The following is a 14,555-nucleotide window of genomic DNA, read 5'->3' on the forward strand; positions in this document are numbered from 1 at the left end:
ATTTGCCACATGCACTGGATCAATATCTTGCTAATAGACCCAGTGGTGACTTACCTTCAACTTTTCATTTAAAATCACCTGGTATTTCACACAGTTCTTGATGCCGTGCTTTTCTGGTGCCTATATCCGGCAGTCTTCAAGGGAGGGACATCCTAGACAGGTTACCAGGATGTTAAGGGTGATTTAGAGATCAGTAACAGTGATGTTTTTGGACTGGGAAAATCCCAGAAAGAACCCACACATGCTCAGGAAAAACAGTCAAATTACATTCAGAAAGACCATAGAGATTCAAACCATGGACACAAACTTTACCACTCAAAAATTGGAATTTGATTATTTTCAAGGTCTATATTGGTCTGGAAACAATGATTATGGAAGAATATTTGTATTCACAAAATGTATTTTGTTAACTTTGTGATTTAACATTAATCCTCCTCTCCTTCGATTCTTCTTGTGTTCATCCATCTTTACACTCACAATAGAAACGTCCACCGAACATTTGTACTAATCTTTAATATTTTTACAATTAGAGTCAAAGACTCAGTCTGGATAATATATGTAGGCTTTCAGTAGAGTTAGTTAAAGTCTGCTGGTAGGACAGAAACAGGCTTGTTTAAAAGATTTACCAAGCTGTTGCTATGGAGACCCGGTGTCCCCTTTGCAGCAGTTCTCCAACAGGAACTGGTGGAAATTTCAAACAGATTTACTTGAAAGAGGAATCAATTTAAAAATTTGTTTAAATTCAACTGAGCCGTGCCAAAAACTGTCACACTCTGTGTGCCAATGATCATTTCCTCAGAGATGAACTGCTTCCATCCTTCCTAAAGCATCGGTGGTGAAAGTTTAAATGATTCGATTCAATCTTCTGTTAGTCACATGCTGTAACACTACTTCACTGCAAAACACTGCATCAGAGGCCAAGTTGAGCAAAATCTTTATTGACCAATAAGAGCAACCACAAATGATGATATAATACACCCCACCAGCATGCCAGCGTTTTCATAGAAACTGTACAATGTGAAGAAATGTATGGCGCAGGAAAATAAACGTAGCAACAAGAACAAAATGTTTTACATCCAGATGTTCTGGTACAGTACAAGTTTAATTTGATCCAACATTGGTTAGTTTAGTGTCACCTGATCTCAGGTTGTGGGTGGGTCAGTCAGCAGGTTGAGCCCAGACACCGCCGAGGTCTCCGGCGGCGGCGGCAGCAGCAGGCGGTGCCTGGCTCAGCCTCTTCCACGCCTCCTCTTGACAATCAAAATGAACAATGTAGTGAGAATGGTGTACAATAAGGCAAAAAGGGAACAATAAGCAAAAACAGCTTCATAATGTTAGTTTTCCTCCACATGACTGTAGTTTGGTACTAAGGCCTCACGGCTGGGACAGGAGAGGTTACCAATACTTTGTGTTTGTTTTTTTTCCCCCAAATCAGTCGTAACATTCAGTCAACTCCAGAGAGCAGGAATTAATTCAGATTGGTGGGGGGGACGGACTACAGCAGGGTGACAGACGGTGATGAAACAAAGCCTTTCGGGAACAGACCAACTGATGGGAGAGCGCTGCTCGTACACTGAAGACACGCTGATAAGTTTCGACATAAGGCAGCTACTTCTCTACTTGACACTTCCTTGCTGACTTTGGCCCCAGCCTCCTGGATGGAGGGGGGAGGTGGGCGAATACATTTAGTGAAGGTGCTACGGAGCAGCTCCGATCGAACTGTTACAAGGCAGGTATCGGTTCTTGTATCAAAAGACACCAAGCGAAGGAACGGTAGTGTGTGGGAGGGAAGGGCAGAGCGGATGCGGTGGGGTTAGCTATGAATACAACAGCTGATTAACATGTGAATACAGTCACATTACACAACCATTGATACAATTAGATATAAAAAAGGCAAACAAAAGTTGATTGTACAGTTGCTTGTCCACATGTACTTCATACTGAAAGAGGAAGACACCATTCTGGCGGGGGAGGGAGGGGAGGGTTAATCTCTTCAAGCAGCTAAAACCAGGAGGACGGAAGCTGGGTGTGAGGAGGCTTGGTGCTACATAGCAGGTCTGTGAACAGAGGAGGGTCGTGAGCAACCAATGAGCCATCGTGCAGGTAGTGATGAAATGGACGGAGGCAGGAAGGGACGGAGGGCAAGGCGAGCTTAAGACAGTCAGGCCACAACTAAGGCATGAGAGCATGAAATGCAAAGTAACAACAAAGAAGGCAGAAATGGTGGACAACGGGATGAGGATGGGAGGAGGGGAAGAGGAGAGGTGGGGTGAGGGGAACAACCCTCCACCCCAAACACAAAGGCCTCTTTTTAATCATTCCAGTCTTTCTTGATGTTGAGGTTCCACTCCCAGGACAGGTGGTCGTGCTTGTCGTCGTCGGTAAACTTGGATTTGATGACGTAGTTGCCGCGGGCCAGCATGCCTTTAGGAGCCTCCTCCATCGTGGTCAGGAAGTCGTATTCATTCGGGCGCGGGCCGTAGCTGCCCACCATGTAGTCCGACTTATCGACTGTCAAGAAAACAGAAAACGGTTTCGTCAAGTTCGTCTTCGTGGTAGGGCTGCGACACAACTAGCTCTGCGCGTTTCATCGTTTGTTGCTCTTAGCTTGATTTTGTTCAATATCTACAGATGAAGAAATTTCAATCATCTCTGCAAAGTCGTCCAAGTTCTATTGTCTCGTCTTCTGAGGACAATTTTAAGCCCATTGCATCACCGTTAAACTAGACAAAACTATGTCTAGCTTATTTTTAAGGTAATGAGTTCATTCAAGATTAGATCAAAACCGAACACTGAAGCTATGACGACACAAATACATACGAATTTCTGCAATATATTCAATTTAAAAACAAAAAGTTGCGTTTTTCAAAATACTGATGGGCAAAAGACGATTCCAAGAAGATAACATCTGAGTGCGGCTTTGCATAGTTCATAATATTAAAATGTTTAATTAAATAAGAACCTGTGAATGCAGCAGCCTGTAAGCGAACATCAATTAAACTTGTTTGCATTGTGTTAATCAAAAATAAACTTAGTAAATAAATGATAATATAAAGATCACATTTGAAACACATCTGTTGTATAAAACATCATTTGGACTTGAAAATTATTACTCTATTGGCTACTTATGTTATCTTTTTTTACACTTTAAATGACCAAACCCATTACTTTGCTGGTCATTAATAATTACTGGTTGATACAAGTTGTCCTCTGCTTCATATGTTTTATCTGTCATAGGTTCACTTGATTATTATTTATTTTTTATTAAGTCTGACTTTTATGTTCAGTAAATTGGAACATCTTTTTGAACTCTGTGTGAAATCTGTTTCCAAAAAAAAAAACCTAATGGGCAGTGTGAGAACTTCCTGTCCATTTAATCGTTGCTGAACCTGTTAAAAAACGTGTTAACAGTAAAGGGTTGTGAGAAAATCACTGCCAAATGCCCAGCTGCTGTCCAGCTCAGGTTTCCATGGTGACCATCAGCACAGCGTGGCATCTAAATCAAACCTAAAACTTCACAAAAACCGTCTTAATTAAACATGTCTGAACCAGAAAAAGAGCCAAGGCTTTATGTCACAGCTACCATTAAACGGTAAAATCATGCCACCTACTGGCATAAATTATCTTGCATCTGTGTTTTAATTTAAACAGGGTTCCCTCAAATTTTCCAAGTCAAAATGCCAAAAGTTTTAAGACTCCGGTTCCAGAGCTCCCAGTGGGTTTCTGAGCTCTGGTTTTAAGTACGGAGTCTGCAGAGATTTGACAGAGAGGACAGATGACACGCCAGCAGATATGACAAAGATAACGAATGGACGATTTGCTGGACGGAATAAAAATTATTGATTAGATAATAAATGGATGAAGGAGGATTGAATGAATTGTTTATTTAAGGAATGGACAGTTTGAGAGGCAGACTGGATGTTTGATGGGCAGATATGAATGTGAAAGATTATATTAAATTAATAAACAGGATGGATGTGCAAATGGCTGGACCGACGGACGACTGTATGAATATTTGAAATAAAAACAATCAGCTAAGTTGCTGGAACATTTTCTATCAGTTCAGATTTTTATCATGTGGAAAAAGACAGCATAGGAGAAGTGGAGAAACTAATTTTGATACTTTTTCACCCTGGAAAAATAAATTAATCTTTGAAGACTGTGGAAAAACTTGCGATAAAACCTGGTCATTTTAGGAAGCAAATTAGTATAAAAATAACATTTACAGAAGATTGAGCTGGATCAACAGTTAAGTAACAATTAACTACAAAGAATACAGTATGACCATAGAGTGCATAGTGTAGCCAAAGATTTGTAATTAACAGCACAGACATTTATTGCAGTTTTGACATTTTTCATTAGCTTAAGTGTAAATAGTCACCCTCAATTATGTCTCTTAAAAGCAGAATAAAATAGAGACGAACCAAACAGTTACTTTAAGGATTTTACTTTTTTTTCCAGTCTGGATGCTTTGGAGGAAATGTAACAATATAAACATTTGTCAACCAACTGACAGCTGTTTACAGCATCAGTTTAGCGACAGGTGATGCGAAGCCAAACGGCCTTTGAAGTGGAGCGGATCTCCAGATGAGCCTCTGTGAGGGATCTGGCTGCAGGGAGTCCTCACTATTGTTTGGTTTTGGACAGGGCCTGCTGAGCTTCAGAGACAGCGGAGTAATGTCTGTGGAGTAATGTCTGATGTCTTTTGAAGCGGTTCAAAAGACATCAGGAGAAGCTGCTGACTCACTTTTCATTCCTTTCCTGAACGTCTGCTGCACGTACTTCAGGCCCGAAACAATCTCCTTGTTCACCTGAGAACACAGACGTCATCTGAGATATTAGCAGAGACAAATCTTACAAATTAGTGTTTACCGTTTCGTAACAAGAGTTGAATAAAATGAGTAATTTTGCGGGGGTTTTCTCTTCTGCAAAGTGAATTCTTCGAGTTTAGCAGACCTGAAAGGGGCCGCAATGGATAAAAAAATATGGATGGAAAACTAAATTATTGGGCCTGACAGTAAAATGAGTTTTATCACCATTTCTACTCAAAACCAAACTAAAACCTGCTCGGGGATATCACCATGGTAACTGACTCAGAGAGTCTCAGAACAACACAAAGTGGATACTGTGTCTTTGAGACATTACTCTACAAATTCAGGGACATTACAGTCACGCTGAATCTTTGCTATAACTACTATTTAACTATGTATGTCTATATTTGAAGAAAAAGATAACTCCTAAAAAAGAATGACATGAGCTCTTACCTTAAAGCTGATTTTTATTTTGTATTCTACTCCCTCCTTTAGCACGAAGGCCTGCTTCTTAAAGGCTTCCAGGTCTCCTGTAAGGAAAGTTGGACCGTCATGAGAATCCAGTACGGAAATCAAACAGCAAGACTCCCTCGTCAAATTAGTTTCTCATTCATTTCATACAAAAAAAAAAAAAGATCTGTCTGTCAGAATCGGCAGCCAGTATGCTGCCGATTCCTACATTCGCTGCAAAACATTTTTTTCATTTCTCTATGAATGCCACAATTAACATCAGTTCTCAATATATAAAATAATGCATTTTCTGACTTTGTAGCAGCCTGAAGGTATCAGTTTTAAAGATTATTATTTTTTTGTTGTTTTCTACACTAAACACAAATTTCAATTGTTTTGTGATCTGAAAATTCCAGCAACATTATCCGTTTTTTTTTTTGGTTTTTTTTTGTGTGTGTGTGTAAAGTTGTTAAAATGTCATCACAATTTAGAACAAAGATTTTGTTTTTTTTCCACATCATTACAATCTATAAGGAAATCCTTAAGATTGCTTAAAAAAAACATTGCAAGAAAGTCTGTCTCTTCAGAAAAGGTTACAGCACTGTAAGTAGGACAACTCAGCAGAGAAACTACAAACGATAACTTAGTTTTATTTTTAGGTTTGTGCAGAGCCTCTTCCTCACACCCGCCTCATTTAAACCCATATTTTGGTGCAGGCGCACAAATAAATATGAATTTTATTTAGACTGTTTTTTTTTGTTTGTTTTGTTTTGTTTGTTTCTTGACACTTAAACATAATAAATTTGCTTAAGTGAAAGAAATCTATTGGACGTGCAGATAAACACAGTAGTTTACGACGTGCATTGATCATCTTCCAAGTCCTGAACTAGAGGAGTCTAAAAATGAACGGGGAGTCCCTTGTGTGGTGACCCCATGTCCAGCATCCCTGACCCAAACCTCGCGCTATAAAGATTCTCCATCTGCTATTACTTTATTCTGTTCAAGTACGAGTCTGCTTGACCTCATCATAATCAATGACTCATCAGCAGATTCTGATTGCATAAGACACCTCTGCTAATTAATGCATACAAACTCTTTTTTAAGACAACACTTTGTAAAGAGGAGGTAAATTTAATTATTCACACATATTGTTCAGCGTATCAAATGTAAATATATCCAGCGGTTCACTACTTAAGCTAAGCACACCAGAACTACTCTTGTTGGCTGTCGGATTCGGTGGAAATATTGAAAATGTGACACCAACTCAGCATCGTCTCCATCCATCTACAGAGCAGGATGTCATAATTGGATGAGAAGTTTGAAAACGCTGCAGTGATGCCAGGAACACACAGCAGACACAGGACAGAATGTTCTGCACCAACTCAAATCATGGCCAGCTGGAGATTTTCCACTGGGAGTAAAATGACTTCAACTGTGTAAAATACGTTTATGAGCACTTCCAGGTTTGACACGGGGCAAGGAGATGTGTGGTGGTGTGAGGAAAGTAAGGCTCTGTTTATTTTTGCTGTTGCACAGGAGATTAGCTTAAAAACATTTGGCTGTATTCAGACCTCTTGCAGTTTTCTGAATAGACATTTTGACCCCAATAAAAACAAAAAATAAAAATACTATAAATATGGGGAAATATTGTGCAAACTGCATGGGGAAAAAATGGACTTACCTTGCAGGTCCAGGACCAGGGGATTTGGTGCACTTTCACAAACGAGAGACATTCGTGTCACCTGGACATTAGGAGCATTTGGATCTGGATGGGATTAAAAAAAAATGTATATTTAGATTAATACACTGACAAGAGAGTCCTTCTCCGAAGGATGCTAACAAATGTTGATGATTGCTTTGTAGGAACATACTAAGTTAGAAACAACATCCCATCCAAACCTAAAGTAGAATTTATAATCAACTTTTCCTAATTCAAGATGTGTGGCAAAGCTGTGGATTAAAATATCAGCTTCCTACAGCAGGAACAGCTTCAGGTAGGCTGCGGCCACAAAGCAGGTCTTGATGCTCGATTCAGATGTTTTTCTGAAATGTGATTTCTTTTTCTGCTTCCGCAATCAGACTTGTGTGTGAACGGTTTACGACTCCAAAGTGATGCGCAGAATAAAGAATGTCGCGCTCTATGTATCAATATCGCAGTTATCCAACAATGGGAGATGGCAATGCTGCTACATGATCATAAGATGAAGGGGCTAATAAACAGAATGCACAACTAATAGAAATGGTCTTTTGTAGAGCATCGACTCCAACTTGTGTACAGAAGTCCGTTTGGAGTCGTAGTTGGAGGGATTATGATGCAACTAGCTTCACTGACAAAGACTTCTTTCATAATTTTCCAAAATTATAATTTTTAAATACCATTTACGTCCAAGTATTATTGTATCTTGAGTCTAAAAAAAAAGTCAGATAAACTGACATGACCATTCAGATGCTTTGAAAACTATTGGATATCTGATTTAGTTCCAGATATTAAAGTGGCATAAATCAGACTTTTTTGTTTTTGTTTTTTGAAGAAAAGATTGAAATTGGGCAATTCACACTGAAGTGAAAGAGTGAGATATGGGTCACATTTGTCTGTTGGGTGACTTTTGCTTAGTGAGCAACAGAATAATTAGACTGTACTGACATTTGTTAAAGAATTGTATCTTTAAGCAGATGGTATACTGCAGACAAAATCACTGAATTTAGGGGTTCTGAACATTTCTGTCCACATGAACATAAAATCCAGCATTATAAAGATTGGGTCGCTCAGAAGCTGAATGAATTCCAGGATGGGACCATGTGCCTTCAGTTCAGCCATAAAACTTCTCATCTAATAAATACTCCACACTCAAGTGTTATTTGTATTGTTGGCAAAGTCAAAGTGATGGGTGATGGCAGCAACTCTGTCACAAGGTGGTAGCCATGATGTAAAATCAGCCAAGTCTCACATCACCAATTATAATGCAAAGTGTCAGAAGCAATGGTGTAAAGTGCACCACTATGGGACAGTAACACAGATATGTTCTCTGGAGGGATGAATTAGGCCACTCTGGTAATTCAACACACAACTCTGAGCCTGGCAGAGATGCTCTCTTTTCAAGAGTATCTCTGACTGCATTGTGTTGGGTTTACACGTCAGTGCAGAGGGAAGTTAGTTAGGCTTGGCTCCTCACTGATCATAAAAGGAACTTGCAAAGCTTCAGCTTACAAGTTAAATGTTGTGGAAAGTTTCATGCTCCCAACTTATGTTAGACGGTCCCTTCCTGTTCCAACATGACTGTGCACAATGCAGCATCCATAAAGGCACGGACGAGAGTTTGGTGTAGAAGTAGTTTACCGGTCTCCATAGAGTCCCAACATAACAGAACCGTGTTCTCGTATATTACGCAACATAGTTCTTGTCCAGTATCAGTGTCTGAATTCTTACTCTCAGATGGTCAAACATTCAAATTCAAATATACTTAATGGTGTTATAACTCAGATAACTAAAGAGTTATTGTAGATTGTGATAGCTGTGAGCATGAAATATCTCCTGTAGCAGTCTGTATTACTACTTTGAAGAAGCCTCTGACTGAAGACAGTGTGTTTTTCTATGTCATGAGGAGAATGTTCATCTTCTTAAACTTACTCCTAAACCTTTTAGAAACGTTTGTGTGTGGCTGAACAAAAAAAAAAACATTTTAGTGTCATTTTTTTAACCTCTTACATGACAAGAACCACAAACTGTTTCTTCTTCCTTACAAGTTTAGTTTCAGGTCATTGCTAACCAAAGGCTAAGAGCTCAAACTTTACAGACAGATGCAAATTAGATTCTTCAAGCAACCTTTATTATACGGCATCACACAGATGCAGTGTCCTGAAACATCAATCACAAACTGCAGCACAGACATCAGCTGGATGAGTACTTCTAGAGAGTCGAGTAACCACGACTCTCTAGAAGGCCCACTATCCCCAATCCATCTAACTTAAATAATAATTTCATTACGTCTCCAGCATGCCAACAATGCTGCAGAAACCTGTTAACCACCCATACCAACAATGGGTTGGCAAGGCATGCGTGTGCAGCAGGGAAACACCTAAAACATACAAGACAGTGGCTCCAGAGGACCAGAGCTGACAACTATTTGGTTACACAGAACATCAGATATGAAGACCTTTAGTCATCTGCACCACAGTGGGTCAGTCTGGAGGCAAGCAGAGAGGCTCTTTACGCACATTCCCACCAAGCTGAGAAAAGTATAGTGGTGGCATCCAGCAGTTCAGACATTTGCTGTAGTGAAAATGATTTGAACTAATGTGGTCACTCCGAAATGCTAATATACACTCAATATACTTTGAGATTACAGCAATCCCAAAGATTACTGTAAATAATCTAAGTTCTTTAAAGCTATTCTGGAACTCTTGAAGTGTTTATTAGTCCAGTTGCTGCAGCATTGCAGGAGGGCCTGCGCACGATGCGAGTCCTGCATCCTGCAGCTGTTCAAATATGTGAGCTCCAGGGAGCTGAAACTGGGACACTTCTGCTGTAGTTCAGGCACTTTCTTTGGTAATTAGACTTTAGTTTCTTGGTTGCAGTGTAGCAAAAATAATTAGAAACAAATGGATTCCTGGTTTCAATCCGATGGATACTGGACCACAGTGCTGGAAAAACACGAAGACCAAGCTGATTACATCACTGATCCAACACAAAGTCAACCAGCAGTGAGTGTGGGTTCACATCAACACAGGACATTTTTATGCTGTCTAGTTTAAGAACTTATAACATAATGAACAGAGTTTCGTTCTGCTTGGAGTATTCATACTCAAGCAGACTTAACTCTTTAATTTGACCAACATGGTTCTTCTGACTGAAAGTAATTGTATTTTAGAGAATCTCAACTTCACTGACAGAGATTCTGTGGAGGGATTTTTAGTCAGTATGACTGAAATGAAACGCTGGAACCTCAAAGACTTGAAGTTCATCACCAAAAATAGTCAAGATACCACTGGAAGCATGCAAAAGCTGGCCAGCAGTTTGCTCTAATGCAAATAAAGATTAGTAAATGATTATTGAGAAGGTTCTAATAGTTTACATTTTTTTAATTAAATGCAGGTAAAAACATTGCAATTAATTTCATATTGTTTTATTATCATGTGGAAGATCTCTGCCTCATGTTCTACCAGAAACGGACTTCTTGATGCAGGTAATGCTGAACTGCACTAATGAGGCCATATTTTGAACGAGTATGCATCAAATTAATATTTGAGGATATGTTGCCCATTTTAGTTGCATTTTGTACAACACATGTTTCTCATCATACAAACTCTAACCAGTCATATGGTTCTATTTGTTGTAATCCTTGAGTAAGTTACTGGGTGTTATTGGGTAATGACATTAGGAAACAGAGACCCAGATCCAGAGGAATTTAGCTTGGGAGGCTACAGCTTATTTCTGGGGGTCCAGTAATCAGGCTTTGTATTTAATATAAATCCATAAACCTTTGTGAAAAATAAAGTAGCCATGTTTTTTTTATCAATATATACAATGACATGTCAGGTGTGCATGAGTTACCAAACATTGATGAGTAATTATTCCTATCCTATATTAGCATAAACTTTAGCTTCATACATTGCAAAAATCTAAGGTACTAAAGTCTCCGATATTTGAAATCTGTTTAGTTTAAATGCAAAGATCAGACAGAGGCGTGAGAAATAAACTGTAAGAGAAATAGTATGGTAGCTATACAGGCAAGAATATCTTGGTGTGAATGAGAAAGATTCTGAAATATCTATGAAAACCCTGTCCTGACACCTGCCTGGTTTCTCCCTGCAACAGATCTCTCTTTCTCTCAGTAAGTTACAATCTTACCTGAAAAAACCCTGCATCATCGTCCCTGCTGCTGGCCTCTGGTCTAATGTCTCCTCCCTGACTCTCTGCTCTATTATGACAATAAAGATTTATTTTAAATATGTGAAAAGCAATAGTGACCAAAACTGCACAAAAATGAAAAAGTTATTGGTCTTATTCCTGGCATTGAATAACCAGCATTGGCAGAACTGGGTAGAGAAGCCAAAAGAGCAGCACTGCTTCAACATACTTTTACTCAAGTAAAAGAGCAGCTTTCCAAGAAAGTACTCCAGTGTAAAAAAAGAAGTGTTTGATAAAACTAAAGGCTACATAAGTGATCATAAAATCTGATTTAATATTTTTAAAATAATGTCAAACAGATACAATATAAAGTTGTGCCAATTATGGTATTTTAAAGACTACATTTTTAAAAACGGTCCAAAAAATATATACCAAACACATTCAGGTTTTTCTCAAATCTTTTTTTTCCAATATTAAATTTACATAAAATAATACATACAGTAGGTAATGTGTGTATTAGAGCAGGGTTAAGTACTTCCAGTGTCAATATGTAGTGTTTATTGCATCTTATTAATGTCCAAATGACCCAACAGGCTCATCAGACAGAAAACAGCTTTAGAACAACAAAGCTGGTATAGAAACAAGTATGTAGGTGTTTCTGTATCTCAGACACTTATGGTTAAAATAAGTTTGTTCTTTCTTTGTTAAAGTTACTTCTATTGAATAGAGTATAAAGAAATTTAACTGAAGTAAAAATAGAAACAATCATAATAATCAAGTAAAAGCAAAAAAAGTACAATGCAGTAAACTCCTTGCAGCACTTTTTCTATAAAATTGCTCATCTACATCTGTTGATCCAGACAGATGTAGAGCCGCCGCTGTGTGCGCTCATGGTCCTTTAAAAGACGGTTTGTAAAAACACGTCATGGCGTTACATTTGGTTTACCTACAGATCCCTCGATTCTGAGAGCAATAAACATTTTCTATAAACACTAAACGTGCAGAAGTTTTTAGTTCTTCAGGGTTTTTTTTGTTGTTGTTGTTTTTTACTACAGCTTACAAAAAACCACACACCAGCTGTTAATGTCTATATCTCAGGCAAATAATTAGCCTCATTTCCAACACAATCCCACAGCAAAAGCAATTGTTTACACCAGAAGGGATTTAGGATTTAAGCTTCTTAAACCATAAAACTCTAGAAACAATTTCGACAGCAGCAGCAGCAGCACCTCCTCCCCCAATCAGGCACATAATCATACTGTGACATACCAGCTTCAGTGATCCCGGGGCCAAGCAGGGCTTCTTTGTATTTGCGTAGACTTTCGTCATCTTTATCCAGCTCCTGGATCTCTTTCACAGACTTCTGCGCTGGTGGTTTATAGTTTACTGGCTCTGGCTCCTCATTTTCGGCGGCGATGGCTGCTAGCTGCTCTGGGGTCACCTCATCCTCAGCCATGTCTGGAGAAATGAATAACGTACATCAGAACAGCAGCAAAGCAAGCTGAGAATTTAGAAATGTAAAAGAAAACAGAAGTGCAAAGAAATAACCAAAACAAAGATGAACACCTATAGATAGATTTAATCATCCTAATTTCAAATCCTGATTGAAGAGGTTTTGTATTCTGTACTCCAACGCATCTGGTGTGCTGCTGTCAGGTTGTACAAAAAGCCTCATTTATCTTGATGCTGCTGCCCCAGCTCTGCTATATGAAACCTGCGCTGAAGTAACGTCATCAAAATGAGTCATGAATTGAATTAGGCGTCATGGATCACATGACAGAAAGCCTCTCCACCAGGATATGGCGACGTCTAGGTCATGGGAAAACGACTGACATGCCCTGGAATGACAAACTTGAGCCAACAGGATGCTAAAAACAAAAGACAGCATCTTGCACTCATTACAGTCACTACATTAAGTTCTATTTATATTGGAGTTATTTTTCTAAAATATAAAATACTGGCTGCAGTCCAGGAAATTCCTCTGAATTAAGAACATTTATTTTGTCCTCTTAACCACAACATCAGGAATGAAGGCTCCAATGCAGCCAGGAACAGCTGGTTATTTTGAAAGCAAATAACGGGTCCTTCTGCGCTTCCCCATGGAAGAGCTTAGGAGGTTAGCACTGGAATGATTTCCTTTGCAAGAACAGAGTGAGTAACAAAAGCAGGAAGAGCTCCGTTTACTCCAAGAGTCTCGACATTCACACTACAGCCATCCCACCCACAGCCTGCAACAGCCCCACAGACATGCTGGGAGACTGAAGCAATGCAGTCTAAATATTTTAAACCTCTAGGATTTGTGTCGATTCTTGTGAGCTACTGTCTTAGCGCAGGCTGATGTTTTTTTATTAAAAAAATTTGGTGTAGCTACTCCAACATAATAAATAGCTAAAGCAGTCCGATGAGGAAAACAGAGCAGTAAACTGAATGATGGGGCTCTTTCTTGAAGAATTTTCAGGTTAAAGCTGTGCAGAGACATTTGGGTAAAGTAAATTAATAACTGTGAGATGATCACAACACACTCGCATTAAACATTATCTTTGCAGATGTTAATTTTATTTAACACATATCCAGCCAGGAAATTCCAAAGTGACATGTTTATCTCCTTAAGGACTTGGGATGCCAATAAAATATTTGAAATGACACCAATTGTTATGAAAGACGCGACTGATTTCTTAAAATTTTTAAATAAAAATATTTTATTTTATGTCTCTATGCTGCAAGAGTAGAAGATTATCAATTTATGGAATAGTGAAGAGAATCTCAGAGCACCCTCCAGATTTTAAATTATTTAGAGAGCTTAAGTTTTTATTAGGTTAAAAACAGTGAAAGTAATTGGCTGCAGCCCCATTATTAGAGCCATTTTTTCCAGTCACAGATAAACCAAAGAACCTTGAATGTTGGATATCTGGTTAGGAACAATGGGACATTTGTTCACACTGCATAGAGCTCCAAAATAAAACTGATTTAAAAATGGGTGGAAACAAGTTTCAGACATTTCAAGGACACACGTTTGTTATGGTTCAACAAGCTTCTACTTAATTTTTCAAGATATTTACTCTCACCTCCATCCTACAGTAAACCACTGATGTTTTTATGTGCAGTGCTGGTCTCGCTTATTAGAACTTAAATAACCTCCAAATAAATTAATCTTCTTCATTGAACACAGTGAAGAACATATTTTGCACACACGTTTTAGTGAATGAAACCGCTGCTGTTAATGCTTTGTACAGATCCAGTTTGACAAAATGATCGGATTTAGTCTTCTCAGATAATATTTCACAAACTTGGTGCGTGCACACAGAGGGATCCTGATCATTTCTTTTTGTACAATCACCCTAGATCATCACTTGACTTCAAGACCCCATGCAGCATTTAGAGGACTTCTGTATGAGGGGGACCAGAGAAGTTACCTTAAAGCAAACTTCAAGCTGTTTGCATAGAGA

General features: G+C 38.8%; 1 protein-coding gene across 2 annotated transcripts in view; it reads right to left on the minus strand.

Moving 5' to 3' along the window:
* Window positions 1-917: 917 nt before the first annotated feature.
* The window catches only part of LOC103133386 (rho GDP-dissociation inhibitor 1-like), a 20,587-nt gene continuing 6,949 nt past the window's right edge, over window positions 918-14,555 (minus strand). The window contains exons 1-5 of one of the 2 annotated variants that reach the window (XM_007545146.2): window positions 12,379-12,587; window positions 6,943-7,026; window positions 5,265-5,341; window positions 4,748-4,811; window positions 918-2,511 (exon numbers count right to left, since the gene is read on the minus strand). In XM_007545146.2, coding sequence (XP_007545208.1) covers window positions 2,312-2,511; window positions 4,748-4,811; window positions 5,265-5,341; window positions 6,943-7,026; window positions 12,379-12,565 — 612 coding nt within the window. In that variant the 5' untranslated portion in view covers window positions 12,566-12,587 and the 3' untranslated portion in view covers window positions 918-2,311. Of the gene's footprint in view, window positions 2,512-4,747; window positions 4,812-5,264; window positions 5,342-6,942; window positions 7,027-12,378; window positions 12,588-14,555 lie in introns of those variants that run through there. The other variant, XM_007545149.2, reaches the window with a different exon arrangement.

This window comes from Poecilia formosa, unplaced genomic scaffold, assembly GCF_000485575.1.
Source record: "Poecilia formosa unplaced genomic scaffold, Poecilia_formosa-5.1.2 Scaffold11, whole genome shotgun sequence".
Taxonomy (NCBI): domain Eukaryota; kingdom Metazoa; phylum Chordata; class Actinopteri; order Cyprinodontiformes; family Poeciliidae; genus Poecilia; species Poecilia formosa.